General features: G+C 38.7%; 1 protein-coding gene across 3 annotated transcripts in view; it reads left to right on the forward strand.

Moving 5' to 3' along the window:
* The first annotated feature begins 474 nt into the window (after positions 1 to 474).
* Positions 475 to 19666, forward strand: part of CFAP54 (cilia and flagella associated protein 54) — a 295014-nt gene continuing 275822 nt past the window's right edge. For all 3 annotated transcript variants that reach the window (XR_013556674.2, XM_078449575.2, XM_078449576.2), the window contains exons 1-4: positions 475 to 851; positions 8660 to 8765; positions 11632 to 11775; positions 16276 to 16447. Coding sequence is in view for 2 of the 3 variants with exons in the window: in XM_078449575.2 (XP_078305701.2) it covers positions 523 to 851; positions 8660 to 8765; positions 11632 to 11775; positions 16276 to 16447 (751 nt within the window). In the remaining variant the exon portion in view is untranslated. The remainder of the gene's footprint in view (positions 852 to 8659; positions 8766 to 11631; positions 11776 to 16275; positions 16448 to 19666) is intronic.

The raw sequence follows: 19666 nt of genomic DNA on the forward strand, positions 1-19666 counted from the left end.
GAGCACAGGCTTTGGAGTCACAAGGCTGGCATCTGGTCCCTGACACTACAGTTTACTCTGACCAAAATCAGTAATTGGTTCCAAAATCAGAATTTGGTTTCTTAAACTGTGAAATGGAAGTACTCATAATACCCCGAGTGGTAAAGCTGTTACCATGACTAAATGAGATTATGGTTCAAACGCTTAGAATGATGCCCGGCACATGTTAATGATCATTATCACCATTAAGTGGTTGAAATGGAAAATGAGTGTAGTCTGAATTTGTTATCGTTTTGACTCTACCATCTGTTGGCTGTCTGTCCGAAACCTTCTCTCTATTCTTGTCTCATACAGCAGTGCCAGTGAACAAGAGGGCAAAAGAGCCCCAGAAGCATCGTTTCTTTCCGGACCCGGTTCTCTCTTCCTTTGCCCTCCAGGGGCCGCTGCGTTTTCCCGAAAGCGCGCGGGAGGTCTGGTTGCCGCGAGACCGTCGCCAGGCAACCGCGTGTACACACACTTCTGGCCGGCCGGGGTCTCGTCAATATGGCGGCGCCAGGCACCCCCTCGACCTCTCCCCTCGACCTGTCTCCCACATCTGTGTCCCCGCCAGGACCGCCGCCGATCCCGCCCCCGACCTCGAACGCGCTCTCGAAGTCGCCCCTGGAGTCGAAGGCGAGCTCCCAGAGCCCACTGTCTCGCTCGACCTGCCAGGAGACCTCGTTGCCCCTCGCCGTGTTTTACGGGCCATTGGACGCTAAAAACCCGCTCCTGGCCTCCTGCGAGAGGGAGATCCGGGAATTACTAGGCTTTATGAGGAGAAAGAAGGCGTTAGCGACAACAGAGGAACAGAAGCATGAATTCCACCGGCTTTGGTAAGCGGAGGCCGGGCGCTGGGGAGGGCGCCGGCCCAAGAAGGGCAACTCTTGGGGCCGGAGGAGATGCCCTTGAGGATGCCCACGGTGGTCCCAGAGCTGGGTCAGCGTTGCGAACCTGGAAATAAAAGCAAAGTTTAAGAAGTACAGACTCCTGGCGAGTACAACCCTTAATTCCTGGTAAATGTTATACCTTGGCTTCCTGCTCCGGTCAGAATAAAAATCAACACAGAAGTGTTTCATAACTCACTGTTCCTTCTGAGTGTTCCCCAGTCGCTATCCCATGCCAGTAAATTGGCTCACTCGGGGACTGCGGGGGTTCACAACTTTCCATGCTGTGGGTACAGTTTTGTATATGAGGAAAAAGGAATACCTTTGAGGTGGCTTAGGTTCTTGAAAAAGTTAGTTCTTGATGCCATTAACTATGCGATTCTGTGAACATGTGCACTTTAATTCATTTTTATACCTTAATTCCTTTTTATATTGCTGTTAGGATCACAATGACTTTTTATTGATCTTGTGACTCATTTTGCACATATGTTTGCCCTTTGGGGGTTTCTATCCCCATGTTATTACTGAATTTCAAAGTACTCATTTTTAAGGTTCTTTCCTGTTTATGTCACCATCTTTCTTTCCTACTCAAAATACCTCACAAACCTAACAGTTACAAATGCAGACAAATGTCAAAGAAAACCAGAATAGTGAACAATTTCAACTTTCATTTTTCATTCATGCATTTAATATTGAAGAAATAGTTTTAACTTATATTTGTTCTTCATTAATGCATTTTAAGTATTTATTGAACACCTACTCTATATCACATACCATTCTAGGAACTAGGAAAACCTCAAATTAACAAAAAGATATAACAGTTTGTGTCCTCATAGAGCATACATTTTTGTTACTACAGACAGCTGCTAAACAAATATGTAAAGAAATCATTTTACAGGGAGAGAAGTGCTAGAAGAAAATTAGAGCAGAGAGTGGGGATGGAAGAAATGGTATGGGGTTGAGATTTAAAATGGGGGTGGCTAAGAGCATGGTCAGGGTAAGTCAGGAAAAGTAGCCTTTGAGAAAGATGAGAAAGAGATACAATAGCAAGTGATGAAGATTTCTGTAGGAAGCGTTGGCAGCAAGGGAGAATGACAAATGTGAAGTTCCTAGGATGCATAGTGACTGTGGGAAGAAAAGGCTTCTGGTAGGAAAGGGGCAGATCAAGAGGTTAGTTTTATTATTTATTTATTTATTAGTTTATTTATTTATTTATAGATTAAAAAAAATTGTTTTTAAGTAATTTCTACACCCAGTATGGGTCTCAAACCCAGAACCCCAAAGATCAAGAGTCACATGCACCACCGACTGAGTCAGCTAGGCGCCCCGCATCTAGTTTTAGATATATTGCGATTGAAGTGTAATTCAATGTCCAAGCAGAACTATTATGTAGGCGGTTGGTCATTCAAGTCTGAAGGTCAGAGAAGATATACATTTGGGATTTGTCAGGGTACTAATGATATTTAAATCATGACACCTGATGGAGTAGTTAAGGGAGTGGAGTGTAGATGGAAAAAAGGAGAGTCTGAGGACTGACTCCTGGAACGCTCCAGCATTGACAAGTTGGGGAGATAAGAAATTGGCAGAGACTAAGAAGGAGTGGCCAAGGAGATAGGAAGAAAAGTGTGTGGTTTACTGGAAGCCAGGTAGAGAAACTGTTTCAAAGTAGGAAGTAATGATGGATTAACAGTGGCAACTCCTGCTAATGGGACAAATATGATGAGAACCCCAAGAATTGACCAATGAAAGCACATTACATACCTAAGCTGTATTTATATCGCAAACATTTCTGTGTTTGTGCCTTAGGTAGCACTTTATCTTCCCATTACCACGAGCATTCTAGTTCAAGCCACCACCATGTTGTGCTTTCCCCACAGCCTCTTGAGTCTGAAATCTGTCCTTCATTGAGCAGTCAGGGTAACCTTACAAAGCAATCACCCGCTCTCTTGTCTAAAGATTTTCTATTGCTTCCTATTACTTTTAGAATAAATTTAAGACTTCTTCTGCCATCCTCCAGGGTCTGAGCATCTGGCCCTGCTTGCCTCTTTCATCTCAGCCCATCCCTCACTTCTCTCTCAGGACTTTCCAGGGAGACAGATACAATTTTTTCATCCCGGGCCTTTATATTTGCTGCCTCCTCTGTCTGAAATGTTCTTTCCTTGGCTTTTCAAATATCTGGCTCCCTCTTTTATTTCAGGTCTTACCTCAGTTACCTCCATAGAGTGCCTTTCCAATGTCATGCAGGTTTGGCCATCGATTAATACTTTTTATTTATTTGTTTTCTTGTGTGCTGTTTCCTCCATTAGAATGGAACCTCCCTGCTGACTTTGGATAATGTGCCTCTTTTTTATTTTTCTATCTCTAGCAACTGGCCTGGTGGTTGGGATAGAGCAAACTTTCAATGAATATTTGGTATTGAAAGAATTCAAGGGTTAGTATCCTTATATTTTCAGTATGTGTTAATGTTATATATGGGAAAGTAGACCTGGGCCGATTGGTAAGTATAGTATCTGTCCCATCTTTAAAGAGACTGTAAGAGAATCATAAATGTTAATGACTGACATGGACCTTAGCAATCTAATCTCTCACACAATTTAGGTATTTATTTATTCACACAACAACTTTTATTGAATGCCTACTATGTGTCCAGCATTGTACTCATCATTGTTTATATAGTGGTGAACAAAATAGGTAGGGAGTTGGTACTCATGGAGTTTAGAGAGAGAGAGAGAGAAAGAGAGAGAGAGAGAGAGAGAGATAGGCTTTCATTGAATCATTAAGTCAATATACAAACAACAAGTGCTATAAAGGAAGAAGCTACTGAATGCTTACATGTACCAGGCATCGTACTAGGTGTTGGGGATACCGCGGTGAACCAGACAAAGATCCCTGCCTTCTTGGTGCTTATATTCTAGAGGAAGAAATAGGAAGTAAACATTTTAAATAAGTTTTATGGTGAACTAGAAAGTGATAAGTGCTTGGGAGAAAACTAAAGTGAGGAAGGGTTGTGGGGGGAGATAGGAGACTGCAGTTTTCAACAATGTGGTCAGAGTAGGTGACACTTGAGCAGAAGCTTGAAGAGAACACACCTTGGACCTACTTTCAAATGAATGGTGAGGGAGGTGACATTAAGCTGAGATTAGAAAGATACCAGGCAAAGAGAGTGGATAGACAGAGGGAAGAAGCATGTGAGAAAATCTTGGCAGGAAAGAGCCAGAGACTTGGGAGGAATGGACAGAAGCCCGCTAAGCATGGCTTGGTGAGTGTGGGTGCAGTGGTGTGAGGTGAGATTAGAGGCATAGGTAGGGCTATGGAAGGTTTTGGAGGCCTTTTGTAGAGTTTGCTTTTATTCTAAATGCAATGGGAAACCATTGGGTAGTTTTGGGCAAGGGATTAATCTTATTTAATTTATATATATACATATGTATATATAGTCTTATCCAAATGGAACAAGAATGCCAATGTGGAGGCCAGTTAGGAATGCAGTTAGGTAGGATTCGCTTTTATAACATATTTGACAGATGGTTAGTTTTTAAAAGAAAAAATATATAATTATAGGAACTTCCATAAGCCAAAAAATTCAGGGTATCTAAATATAGATTTTGAGCATAACAGCAATGTCATTAAATTCAGAGTATGATAGATTATTTTAAAGGTATGCTTTTGTTATAATCACATGAGATTTAGATATTCTGTGTATATAGTTATGATTTCCTATTTTAGAAAATTCTAAACATCCAGCAGCAACTATAATAAATCAGCAATCCAAAGGACATTAACATTTTCTTAAATGATGCACATTATAGTGTACATTATATTTTCCTTGTTTAATCATTATGTAAGCCATTCCCAGTGAACAGTCTTAACTTGAACTTAAAGTTCACTTAAAAAAATTCTCTTACGTAACCTTGATTGATTTAACAAAGCTGGTATTTTTCGTTTGTGAGTAATAAACATAGTCATCATTATCTCATCTTTAAGGTTTGGAAGAATTAAATCTTTCATCTACATAAATTAAGAATTCTAGTAAGACATGCTGACTTTTTTGGGATTCATTATATTTATTCTAATACTGTGGCATTTCATGAAGCAGCAAGTGAAAGTAAAAAATGTTAAAAAAAAATCCAAACCAAAAAGCCTCTTCCTTTTAAAATTTCTGTGGCTCCATTTCTCACAAAATTTTTGGGGCATGGTTATTTACTACTTGGTACATGTATGTATTTCCTACTACAGAATATTATTAATCTGTCCAAGAAGATAAGAATATCCTGTCTCTATGCCTCCCTTGTCACTCAATCTATATCATTTAATTACTTGAATGAATTAATCTACATATTTCTGTTGAGGTTGTTCTGATAATATCCCAACATATACATTGTAAGTATTAGAGTCATCTTTAATCCCTAAGCTTACATTCCTACTTGAATTAGTCAGTTTGGGCTATTAATTATTAATTATTAATTACAAATTAGTCAGTTTGGGCTCCCATGGCAAAACACCATACTCTGGGTGGCTTAAACAACAGAAATTTATTTGCTACCAGTTCTGGAGGCTAGAAGTCCCAGATCAAGTTCTGGAAGGGTCAGTTTCTGGTGAAAGCACACTTCTCGACCACTTTGCCTTCTCACAGCCTTTCCTCTGAGCAAGTGCAAAGAAAGAGATAGAGAAAGCAATTTCTCTGGTGTTCTTCCTAGATTGACATCCATGCCATCAGACCAGGGCCCTACCCTTATGACCTCATTTAACCTTAGTTACTTCCTTAGAGTACCCCTTTCCAAATACAGCCACACTGTGGGTTAGGACTTCAACATATGAATTGCAAGGGGACACACACATTCACTGTCCTCATTTAACACTGTACGTAACACTGTCTTCATCTAAAAATTTATGAGATAGGATTGGACAACTGTTAAGGGAAATTTGGATTTTTCCTTGAGGCATTTATAATTTCTGAGAGAGAAGGAAGGAGTAAGTATTAACTAAATAAATGAACAAATTGAGCAATGATCTGCTACCTTTTGAAACTGATTAGAAACCGTTTTGAGAATATTGTATGTTTTGTTCTTGTTTACTTGGTGGATGGAAGCAGGACCCTAATGGACTGACAGGATAGTGGAATCCTTGAACTCTTTATAGAAAAAAAAAATAAGAACAAGGAATTTTTTCCTAGTCATTTATTTATTCATTCATTCATTCTTTCAACAAATAATTACTGACTATGTATGTATACTAGATATTCACTACTCTTGAGGCTAGGCAATGGATAACAACGGATAACAAATCAAGGTCCTTGCCCTCGGGAAGTTTATGTTCCAGGGGACAGGCAGGCATAGTAATATACTTGTTGAGATCATGGATACACTGACCCTCAAGTCAATCAATATATCAACTATATATTTGGGATATTGATACTACCTATCTCAGGGTTGTTGTAGAAATGAAATGGAGAAAAAAATCCCTGTGGCAAAAGATCCAGAATAGCTAATGCAATATTGGAGGAGAACAAATTTGGAAGATTGACACTACTTGACTTCAAGTCTTCCTCTAAAGCTACAGTGATCAAGACAGTGTGGTATCAGTGAAAGAATGAACAAATGCATCATTGGGACAGAATAGAGAGTCCAGAGACCCACATACATATAAGCAACTGATCTTTGAGAGAGGAGCAAAGGCAATACAATGGAGCAAAGGTAGTCTTCTTCACAAATGGTGCTGGAACAACTGGACATCCACATGCAAACACTGGATCTCAGCACGCACTTTACACCCTTCACAAAAATCTGCTCAAAATGGATCACAAACCTAAAAGTAAAATGCAATTCTGTGAAATTCTTAAAAGATAACATAAGAGAAATCTAGATGACTTTAGGTTTGACAATGACTTTTTAGGTGTAACACCAAAGTCACAGTCCATGAAGGAAAGAGTTGATAAACAGGACTTCATTAAAATGAAAAATCTCTGTTCTGTGAAAGACACCATGAATAAGATGAAAAGCCACAGATGGGAGAAAATATTTGCCAAAGACATATCTGATAAAGGACTGTTGTCCGAAATATACAAAAACCCCTTAAAACTGAATAAGAAAACAACCTGATTTAAAAAATGGATCAAAGAACTTTAACAGACACCTCACCAAAGAAGATAATACAAATGGCAAATAAACCAGTGAAAAGGTGCTCCACACCATGTATGATCAAAAAGTGAAAATTGAAGCAATGAGCTGCCTCTACATACCTATTAGAATTGCCAAAATCCAGAACACCGACATTCACTGCTGGAGAAGATGTGCAGCAACAGGGACTTCTCATTTATTGCTGGTGGGAATGCAAAATGGTATAGCCAATTTGGAAGTTAGTTTGGCAGTTTCTTACAAAACTATGCCTACCCTTATCATACAATCCATGCACTCATGCTTTTTTTTTTTTTTTTTTTTTTTTGGTATTGACCTAAAGAAGTTGAAAACTTATATGCATACAAAAACCTGCATGTGAATTTTTAAATATTTTTATTTTATTATTTTAATTTTTAATTAAAAAAAATTTAAATCCAAGTTAGTTAACATAGAGTGTAATAATGATTTCAGGAATAGAATTTAGTGATCCATCACTTTCATATAATAACCCAGTGCTCATCCCAACAAGTGCCTGCCTTAATGCTCATCACCCTTTAGACCAGGAACACCCTGCCAGCAACCCTCAGTTTGTTCTCTGTATTTAAGAGTCTTATGGTTTGTCTCCCTGTTTTTATCTTATTTTTGCTTCCCTTCCCCATGTTCATCTGTTTTGTATCTTAAATTCCACATGTAAGTGAAATCACAGGATATTTGTTTTTCTCTATTTCGCTTAGCATAATATGCTCTAGTTCCATCCATGTTGTTGCAAATGGCAAGATTTCATTCTTTTTGATTGCCGAGTAATGCACATGGATGTTTATAGCAGCTTTATTCCAAATGCCACAACTTGGAAGCAAACAAGATACCTTTCAGTAAGTAAATGGATGAATAAAGCATGATGTATCTAGACAATGGAATATTATTCAGCATTAAAAGGAAATGAGCTATCAAGCCATGAAAAAACATAGGGGAATCTTAAAGGCATATTACTAAGTAAAAGAAGCCAGTTTGAAAAAGCTACATGCTGTATGATTCCAACTATATGGCATTTTGAAAAAGTCAAAACTATGGAGAGAATAAAAACCTCAGTGGTTGCCTAGGGTGAAGGGAGAGAAAGGGATGCATAGGCAGAGCACAGAAGATTTTTAGGGCAGTGAAACTACTCTTTGTGATGGCATAATAATGGGTAAACGTCATTGTATACTGGTCCAAACCCATAGAATGTATAACACTAAGAGTAAACCCTAATATAAACTGTAGACACTAGGTGATAATGGTATGTCAATGTACCTTCGTGAGTTGTAACAAATATACCATTTTGGTGGGGCGTGTTTATGATGGGGGAGGCTGTACATGTGTATGGGGCAGGCTGTATATGGGGAATCTCCATACCTTTTGCTCAGTTTTTCTGTGAACCTAAAACTACTCTAAAAAATAAAATCTGTTTTTAAAAATGCACGTACAGAGCTTTGATCAGTGCTTGGCATAAAGGAAGCAATAATTTTAACTATACTTAGTAATAATTAGACACTAACAGTAAGGCACATTGGAAAGACAGCACAAAATAAGTGCTTAAGGATAGTTTGCTAATTAATTGAGGTTTCCTGCTGACTTTGAAGATATTTTATTTTATGATTTTTACAGTGCCACCTCTTTGTTTAATATCTGGACCAAATATGCCCCGCGGCTGCCAGCTGCCTATTACAATGAAAAGCTTCTGAAGGTTGGAGATAGCCTTTGTGAAATAAAAGTAAGTGCCTCAGGAGTGAAAAAAGAGCCTAAGTGAAAATTACTTGACTAATTGTTATTATTATTTGGTTTGGTACCATTCCTATTTTACATGATTTGATTTTTTTTCTTAGAAAAATATGAATGAGTCTTACAAATTTTAATGAGGCACAGTAACCAAAAAAGTGTTTGTTTTTTAATTTTGTAGTTGAGATTTTCCAGAGGTAAGAGATTCCTGAACGGAAAGACAGCTGGCTGGGGTTGGTGGGGCGGGAGCGCAGTCCCTAGTTAGCAGAGGGTGTGGTAGGTGCCCAACAGGAAATGCTGAGTCATCATGTTCCTACCTTATACAGAGGAGCCCAGACACCACTTCCTGTTGATTTTCATGTGACTGACCTTGCCCAGTGACAACTTTCATGGTTCCTGGCCCAGCTGCTATGTTGTCTGGTTCCTAGTGCCCTGTTTTAATGACTTTCAACTCCTTAACGTTTTGCTATATGTAATTATAGCAGTCATTCTCTACATGCCCTGTTTCTTGCTTAGTATAATATTCCAAACTGAGCTTGTGCCCTATTTCTGGTTCCATAGTTAATGCCCACGTCTTGGATTGCTGTGAACTCATGGGCTTGGTTCGGTAAGACCAACCAACCAAGACCACCTGGCTGGGTTTCAGTTAATGATAATGTAAGTTTTCCCCTTAAGCTCTGGCATAGGCCCAGATTATTCCAAGTTAAATATGAATGTTTGACACATCTAGAATCCACGGACCAAGAGTTATTTTACCCAAGGTGAATTTAGGACTTTTTCAATTTTTTCTTGATCTTCAGTTTTTTAGCTTCATTTTCTTCTTCCATTTCTATTTTCTGGACACGAAGTTTTGTTTTGTTTTGTTTTGTTTTGGAGGGAAATTTACCAAATGGAGAATAAGATGTGGAAGAAATTTCATAATGAAGATCTATTTTCTGCTGCCAAAATTAGAGCATCAGTTTAGCTTCATACCATTGGACGGTGGTTCTTAGAAACTTGAAAATAAAGGAAAACTGTGGAAAAACTATAGAAAAAAAGTTTTCTGTAGGAAAACTATACAAAACAAACAAATGGGCAAGATCCAACTTGTGAGCTTTATTCATGTGAAATGGAATAACTTTGACAAACATTAGAAGAGTGTCCCCTCTCATTTTTATGCTTCTCAATATAAGAAGCTGGTGATACATAGCACAGTTTGGGGTTGTTTGTGGAGTATTCAGGTGGGTGGAGTGGATATTGGTGGAGGGAGGATGGAAGAACATGTTAGAAGCTGATAAAGTAAGTGCATGCTGTGTAGTGGCTCAGGATTCAGAATATTTCAGATAGAAAGGCCCAGATAGGATATTTTAAAGTTTACTTAAAGGAACAGAGAAAACATTTTTATCTACCTTTCACTTATGAGAAAGTGGACTGATAAAAGTAGAGTACTGAAAATGAACTTGACTTGTTACTTCCATTCTAGAATCTATATTTTAGTTACAGTAAAGATCATTTTGTTGGAATGGTCTTTTTTATTTCTTTATTTCTTTATTTTTGAGAGAGAGAGAGAGAGAGAGAGCGCACAGGGGAGGGGTAGAGGGAGAAAGAAAGAATCCCAAGCAGGCTTTATGCTGTCAGCACAGAGCCTGATGCTGGACTGGAACTCAGGAACTGTGAGATCATGACCTGATCGGAAATCAAGAGTCAGACACTTACCCAATCAACTGAGTCACCCAGGCACCCCTGGAATAGTCTTGTTTGGAACCTAGATTTGAATTCATTTTATGAACCAACTTAGAAAGGGAAAGATTCAGAATTAATTAGTAAACAAGTAACAAGTCAATAGAAATAGAAACAAAAGTTTGACTGTGGTTGCCTGCCAAGGGGCTTCGTACCCCTACAGGCAGTTGACACATAGAGTAGTTGCTTTTCCTGGAGACAGTTGTTGGGGAGGAGGCTGACTCATATCCACAGCCTGGCTCACCTCACCTGGGCACAGGTGACCTCACCAGGGCACAGGTGACCTGTGGGCTGCAGAAATGAGCTCTGATTCTGTAATGGGAACATAAGCATGAATTAGAACTAACAAGAATCCTAGCTAACAATAGCGCAGACTTTTTTTTTTTTTTTAAGGTTTTATTTTATTTTTTCAAGCAATTTCTACACCCAACATGGGGCTTGAACTCATAACTCTGAGATCAAGAATCACATGCTCTACCGACTGAGCCAGCCAGGCACCCTAGCTCAGACTTTTTTGATTCATCCTAATGTAGCCTCAAAGACCGTTGGCAGATGAGAGAGAGGAGAGAGAGCGTACCTTTCTTCTCTCCTCTCCCTTACTTCATTTCTTTTCTTTCTTTCCCTCTTTCCTCCTTTTCTCCCTCCCTTCCTACTCCCCCCCATCCCCCGCCTTTTCTTGCTTTTTTGGAACTTAGGAGGTATCAGAAAAGCAAGGCTAGTTACGCAACTTATCTTCGTCTCTGAGTGGGTGGATTACCAGGATAGGTTGATGTTGAATTTTTGGATTTTGAGTATATATAGGTATTACCACACACTCCCTGGTGAATATTCCCATTATTATATCATCATTATTCACACCCTGGTGAATAATATCATCTTGGAGGTTGTGATGGTCTTATTTCACAACAGGCTTGTTGGGAGGAGAATTCATGAAATAATGCAGCCAGTGCAGTGTGTGTTGCATAATATGTGTTTAGATACGCTAGTGGTAATGGTAGTAGTAATGTGATGGTGGTAATAAGAGTAGTAGTAGTAATAATCAATATTGATACTATGAAGAACAATACGAATGTTCCTGAATTTTAATAATGATAAGTAAAATGGTATTTTGAAACTTGCATCAAGTCCTCTTTTTATTTCAGGAATATAAATTGGCCCTTTTACAGTGCTATGGAAGGTACCTTCAGCAGTTCCATGTCAACTTTGATGAGAATAAAGCAGATGTGAATCAATTCAAAACTGCCTTTTTTCCAAAAGGCCTTGGAGACAAAACTTCTGCTCATACAGTAAGATGAAAGCAGTAGCTATTTTAGCTACAATTTATGATTAGCCATGCAATGTATTCTTTAGTTGACAGCTTCTAAATGTCTTTCATTTGCTTAGCATGGTGTTTGCTTGTGTGCTAAGTTGCTTAATAAATGTTTTCAGTGGCGGAGAAGAAAGTGCACGTATTAAACTTTGTGGAGATGTTTTGGAGATTGTGTCACTATAATCATTCTTTCAGCAGGCGGTTATTATTGTTATATATTTGTAGAATGCTTTTAGTTGACAAAGTGCTTTGGAAAACATATTCGATCCTCAACAACTTCATGAATTAGAAACTATTATTATCCCTATTTTACAAAAGAGAAAGAGAAAGCTAATCACACAGTTAACTAGTGGCTCAGGAGATCAAACATAGATCTTTTGATACAAAAAATACTCTGCTTTATTTCTAGTATACCAGTATTATTATTATGTTGATTGCTACCATTGATTCACTGGTTGAGCAGTTAGTGGGTGCTAAGTACTCTTCTATATGCGTTATATGAATTGTTGTCTTGCAGCCGCATTATAGTTCTAGAAGGTGGGTACTATAATGCCTCTTTTACAAAGGAGGGCACAGACACTAAGAAACCCAGCCCACTTGAAGCAGTGGGCAGAGTTGGTGTTTGAACCCTAATCAGAGTAACTCCAAAGCTATGTTATTCCAAACCTGATGAGTATTCAAGGCTTTGGAAACAGTGTATGGTTTAATAAGCAGAAAACATCAGGGCATGTTTGGGGGGTACATTGAGCAGTTCATTTTGGCTGTACCATAGGTACGTGATTGAGAATACTGGGCATTATAAGTTGGCATCCCATTAGGAAGAATACTGAATGAAAAGCTTAGGAGTTTGGACTTTTATGTCCTCTCCTGTGCTTAGGAGTTTGGACTTTTATGTCCTCTCCTGTGCTATCCTGATCCATGGCCCCATCTTTTTCTCTTGTGCTATTATTGCATGATCCTGCTTCCACCCAGCCTCTCTGGCTTAGCACCAGTGCACTGGTGAGCTTCTTCTAGAAAGGTTATATACTAGATGTCTGTGTAGCTCATCCCTCCCTTACTTCATGTCCTCTTGCGCTTCGTGCTTTATTTTTCTTTATATCACTTATTATCATCAGATACATTTTTGTTTGTGTTTTTATTGCCTGTCTCCCCTTCTAGAATGTGAGCTTTATTAGGACAGGAACTGCTCTAATCTCTAATCTGTATTGCCTGGAACAGTACTGGATATGTAATAGATGCACAATAAAGCTTTATTCAGTGAATGAACAAATGAAATGATATATTCTAGAATATAATCTTCTATTAATTTAGAAGCACCACGCTGAATAGATTAGAAGGACAAAGACTGGAGGCAGACGGTAAAGCAGTGAAGCAAATGTAAGAGTATGTCAGCAGGACTGTTGTGAAGGGTGTGAAAAAATATGAATAATTTGTTTTTTTCCATGCTAAGTGTAAGGTTCTGGCACTCTGTGCTTCTCAATAAATATCTATAAAATAAGTAAGAGAATAAATGGATTGAATGTAGTCCAGCAGGAACTCGACAATGCAGAACTAGAAGTCTTGAGAAGTTTTGTTAGAGAAATAGATTTTGGAGTTCAGTGCATAAAGATGAAGCAGTAATAATGTATATTTTACTATCAGAATATTTTTGTGCAAAGATACTCATGTTGTTCAATGATCCCCATTATACGTACTATAGAGAGGCATTATGGCAGAGTTGGTAAGAATTTGGTCCATAGAGCCAGGCTGCCTGGGTTCGAGGAGCTTCTGTGCCACTTCCTAATGATGAGACCCTGGAGAAGTTATGTAATGTCTTTGTGCCTCAGTTTCCTCATCTCTAAAGCAGAAATAACAATAAGACTTACCTCAAAGGGTTGTTTTAGGATTGCTGAGATAATAAAAGACTTAGAATAGGGCCTGATACTCAAACAATATTGGGTATCACTATTGGTTTCTAAAAGAGAGAACATTTAAAAAAATTTTTTTAAATGTTTATTCATTTTTCAGAGAGAGAGATAGAGTGAGCAAGCAGGTGGGGGAGGGGCAGAGAGAGAGGGAGACGCAGAATCCCAAGTAGGTTCCAGGCTCCAAGCTGTCAGCACAGAGCCTGATGTAGGGCTCGAACCCATGAACTGTGAGACCATGACCTGAGCAGAAGTTGGGTGCTTAACCAACTGAGCCACCCAGGCACACTGAGGGAACATTTTTTAAAATACTTATTTATTTATTTTTGAGAGAGAGAGCGAGAGAGAGAGAGAGAGAGAGCGAGCCTGAGTTGGGGGAAGGAGCAGAGAGAGAAAGAGAGAGAGAGAATCCCAAGCAGTCTTTGCACTGTCAGCATAGGGCCTGAGGCTCAAACTCATGAATTGTGAGATCATGATCTGAGCTGAAATGAAGAGTCAGACACTTAACTGACTGAGCCACCCAGGTGCCCCTAACAGAGCATTTTGAAGATAACGATTCCAACATGTACATGCAATCTATAAATCTCTTTTTCTGTGATACCAGTTATATGGTGGCTAGAAATAGTACACATGGATCCAAGTGGGAAGTCTTATGTGGTAGAACAAGGCCCATTTGTACTATTGAGGGTTCACTCCCACAGCTTTAGCAGTACTGATGACTCTCTAGCCAAAATCTCTCATATGAGATATATGTCATAAACATCTCACACTCGACATATCCTAAGTTGAACTTACCACCATTCTTTCATAATCGGCACCAGCCACTCACCCAATCAGGAAATCACTGTAGACCACTCTCTCTATCTTCCTTCCACATCGAAATCCCATGGACTCAGACAAGACTTAAATCTTTTCATCCCTGATTCCAGCACCCATTTTAGGACCCTGGTATCTCTGGACTACTTTAAAGGCCTTTGATCTCTCTCAGTTTCCATGCTTGTAGCCTTGTGCCTCACCCTCTGCTTTTCGTTTTCCACACTTTTGTCAGAATTAACTTCTAAACTATAAATCAAATCATTTTATTCCACTGCCCCTTGATATTGCCCTTTAGTTAACATCCATATTCCTTGGAATTATATGGAATGCATCCCATGTTCTGACCATGGACTATCTCAATAGCCTGATCCCTCACTTTTTTTAAGATTTTATTTTTAAGTAATCTCTATACCCAATGTGGGACTCGAACTCACAACCCTGATATCAAGAGTTGCATGCTGTACTGACTTGAGCTAGCCAGCCACCTCAAAGTTTATTTATTTTTTGTAGTAATCTCTACCCCCAATGTGGGGCTTGAACTCACAACCCTGAGATCAAGAGTTGAATGCTCTTTGGACTGAGCCAGCCAGGCGCCCCTAATCTCTTTATTTTAAGCCTTCTTACCCAACCTTATAAAAGACTTTCAGTTCAGTGACCACAGCAACCACTTTAAACATTCCTAACACGTCATGTGCCTGGAATGCTTTTCCTTCTGCGAAGAGCAGGGACCACATCTTCATTCTCAAGTCCCTGTTGCTTAGCAGAGTGTGGCAAACAGAGGTGTTCAACAAACATTTGGTGAATGAATTGTGTAAATGGTAATAATTGCATCCACATTAATATGGCAAAATGCTATGAGGAGGGTTTATAAAATGTGATTCAATTCCATATTCTTGGAAATAGAATTTTGTACTTTTTTTTGCTTTTGAATTTTTCTTTTTTGACTAAAGACAAGTAATCTTAACTAAATAGATGCTTTGAAGAGACCATTTTTACCACGTTTCTTTCCATATGTCTTAGTCCTTGAGGGCTGCTATAACAAAAATCCATAGACTGATGGTTTTTTAAAAATTTATTTATTTAAATTCAAGTTAGTTAACGTATAGTGTAGTATTGGTTTCAGGAGTAGAAGTCAGTGATTCATCACTTACACATAACACCAAGGGCTCATCCCAATACGTGCCCTCCTTAATGCCCATCACCCATCTAACCCATCTGCCCCTACCCCCAGCAACCCTCAGTCTGTTTTCTTTATTTAAGAGTCTCTTATGGTTTGCCTCCCTCTCTGTTTTTATCTTATTATATGTTTATAGACTGGATGGCTTAAACAATATTTATTTCTCTCAGTTCTGGAGGCTGGGAAGCACAAGGTTAGGGGCTGGAAGATTTGATGTCTGGTGAGGACTCACTTTCTAATTTATAGATGGCTATCTTGTCTCTGTGTGCTCACATGACAGAAGGCAGTAGGGAGCTCTTTCAAGGTTTCTTTTATAAGCATACTAATCCTATTAATGAAAGCTCTACCTTCATGACCTAATCACTTCCCAAAGACCCCACATCCAAATACCATCACAATGGGTGTTAGGTTTCAATATATAAACTGGGGGGGGGGGGGAGGGCACAAATATTCAGTCTATAGCCCTGTATAATCTATTTAAGCAGAATCATTTCTATTTTAATTTTTCACATTTTAAGAAAATGCTTTTTTAAGTTGCATAAACTTTATTTATGTTCTTTATATTTTCCCTGCGTTTCAGTTTCATGCTTTAAGTGGCAAAAATATTTGCAACTATGAACTGGTCTGTGACAATGATGTGAACCTGCAGAATAAAGAATCTGTGACCCAGTGCCTGCAGATTTTGTCCTCCTTAAGACTCATCATGCAGGTGGCTTTGCCACTGGAACACCTTTGCTGGATTATTTTCAATGGTATATACCAATGTCTTTTATTTTTCATCACGCCTTTCAGAAAGTTATTTAAATGCCAAGTTGGATGGTAATTTGACTGACTGTCTTGTTATTTAAAACATTCATTGCATAATAAGATGATTATGGGGATTTTGTTTTTGTCTTTTTAATATTTTTGTTGCATTTTAGTTTGTCCTCGTAAGCAGGGACTTAAAAGGGAGGGTCAGAGGCTGTGGGGATAGTCAGTTTCAGGTGTAAAGAAGTAGGGGCCATGGTTAATAAGTAAATATAAGTGGAGAAAGATCAAAGGACTGTTGCAAGTTAGGTTGATTCTAAGCATCATACATTCATTGGTCCTCTTCTCAAATACTTTGGCTAGTGACTGTTGCTTTCTACTTATCAATCTTCTCTTCCTACTTGCTTCTGAGTGAGGGGCTCTGAGAATGTGTGTGTGTGTGTGTGTGTGTGTGTGTGTGTGTGTGTGTGTATAATGTATTTACATGCATATATGCATTGCATACATACACATACATACATATATATTGTATTTGTCTTCTGAAATGAATCTTATCTGTCAAAATATAGCAGGGAGTTACAATTTCAATTTGATTTAAATTCTCTTTAAAGTTACAATCAGTCACCTACTATATTGATCTATGGATAATTTCTTGAAAGGAAAATGACAGTGTGTTCTCTATGTGTAAAACCAGGACAAAATAGCTTGAAAGAAAACATATTGGATTTTCCCTGATCTGTGGCAACTGGAAGTACATTTCCTAGCCTTTTCCTTCATCTCCCTCTCCAAATAATTTTTTTTGACATTTTGATTGAAATGAGAGCTCACACTTGCTGCCAGAGATGAGCCTGATTTTGGAAGAAGTTTTCAGTCCAGTGACTATGAAGCTTTTGTGTCTGATCATCCTCAAGAAGATGAAGAATCTGTGATTCCCTGAGTAGCCATTTGCCATCTTTCCACATGAACTGCTCACATATCTGGGTAGGACCAGAGGTTCTGTGCTTGAGGAGTGGTAGGCCTGAGGCGTGGGTCCCATGGTTGGACCTTGCTTAAGAGGTAGGTGGAAATGATGCAGCATAATTCCCTGGCTGCAGTCTTTTTAAGATCACAGACAAAAATGTCCTAATATTCTAAAACAAAAACAAAACCAAAAACAATTTCTGTATCTTCTACATACCTTTACTAGATATGTGCTTTTTCTTTATACGTATGGTATCATGCTCTAGATTTTATTCTGTTTCCTAAAATTTTTTTTTACTTAGTCCTATGGTTTTAGAACCTGACCAGTTTCCTATGTGTAAATCTAGTTCGTTAATTCTGCATGTTGAATTGTGTTCCAGATATTCATACACCCCTCGGGATGGGCACCTGGTTTGCTCTACCTCTATAATTGCATAAATTATTCTACAATGAATATCCTTACATGTGTCTTTTTTATAAACCTAAGTTAGCGTTTTTTGGGGTTTATGTACATGAGTAGGATTGCTGGGTTGTGGGAGATACATATACTTAGTTTTGCTGACTACTATCCCTGTTTCAATTAACTCACCTCAAAGTTATTAAGGGCTGAGCATTGTTCTAAGTGCTAGGGACACAGGAGTGGACAACAGACAAAAACCCTGTTCTCCTGCTTACATAATGCTTCAGGGAGATGATAAATCAAAATTAAATGGTGTGTTAGATAGTGATGAGTGCTATGGAGAAAAATAAAGTCAAGAAGGGGATAGGGAGAAAAGAGGCGGGGCTGGAGCTGGGCAGCTATTGTAAACAGGGTCAGGGAAGGCCTCACGGAGATGACGAGATGACGTTTGAGTAAACACCTGACTGAGACATCTGGATATTTGGGGGAAGGGCATTCCAGCTGGGAGATTAACAAGTGCTAAGACCTTGTAGTTTTAAAATAAGTTTGGAGTTTAAAGAAAAATAAATTGACCTACAGTCAATTTATCAAAAATACATTTCACCTTTTCTGTTAGACATTAACACTGATTCTCTTTCCTTTTAATTGACTATTATGCATACACACTCTTGGTTTCTTAAGATAGTTAACCAATTTTGGTTCTTTCACAAACTCTAACTGGGTGTGTGACTATTGCATAATACCTTACTTCACAACCAACCTGAACCCAGCTCATTCAACCCTCACATAGTGAGATTATTTTGGTGGTGGCTGTCTTTGATGAAAAGGAGTCACATGACAAGGCAATAAACTCATATTAGGGATTTAGTTAAAAATAGAACAAAACAAACTTTCAGAGGTATCCTGAGATTTCACCCGTCTTCCCTTTTATATCGTTTACTCTCCCTGTCAGACTTCTGCAGTGGGAATTTGTGAGCCATGCCAAGAACCTGAACCATCAAAGAAGGATTCAGTTATAAGTCAGGACATATTAGGGCTGGAAAGGTTAAAATCACATTTTTAAAGGACAGAGGGCCCTTGTCATTCTTGAGGGCAGTCTCCTGAGGTCTTTTGAAATTCCCCAGTTCCCGTTACTGACATGTTTACCCAGGTTCCTGGCTCCCACCTGAATCACATGTTTTGTGGAGAGGCATGAATTTGCTGTGGGTATCCTTACTTGGTGACTTTTTTAAAATGAAGAAACACTATTATACAGTTTCATTTTTAAAGATTAAGGGTAAAGGTAAACAAAAACCACTTGAGATAAGAATGCTGGGCTTGAGCTGTTACTAGCCAACTGGTTTCTTCCCTGGTGCATCTTCTGTGAAATAACTAATTCCATGGCCTGGGAGCAGTCACACTGAGAAGGCTGAGTCCTTAAATGTTAATGACCTATTGCATTCTCTATAAAGTTTATGGTGCTGTAAGTGTTTAAAAGTTTATTTGGGGCACCTGGGTGGTTCAGTCGGTTAAGTGTCTGACTTTGGCTCAGGTCATGATCTCGCGGTTCATGAGTTTGAGCCCCTCGTCGGGCTCTATGCTGACAGTTGGAGCCTGCTTTGGATTCTGTGTCTTCCTCTCTCTCTCTTCCTCCCCCACTCGCTCACTCTCTCTCTCTCTCAAAAATAAACGTTAAAAAATTAAAAAAAGTTTATTCAATATTTTTGTTATTGACTTATATAATTAATGGTTATTATGCTATGCTTACAAGGGTATTTTAATCAAGTGGTGTGTGTTTTGAAGCAGATGCTGTTTTCTGAGTAGCTCTTAAAGTTTAAGTGCAAACATGGATTCATAACTGTTGAATTTTGATGGTTGTGCATTT

Source organism: Panthera onca, chromosome B4, assembly GCF_046562875.1.
Source record: "Panthera onca isolate mPanOnc1 chromosome B4, mPanOnc1 haplotype 2, whole genome shotgun sequence".
Lineage (NCBI taxonomy): Eukaryota > Metazoa > Chordata > Mammalia > Carnivora > Felidae > Panthera > Panthera onca.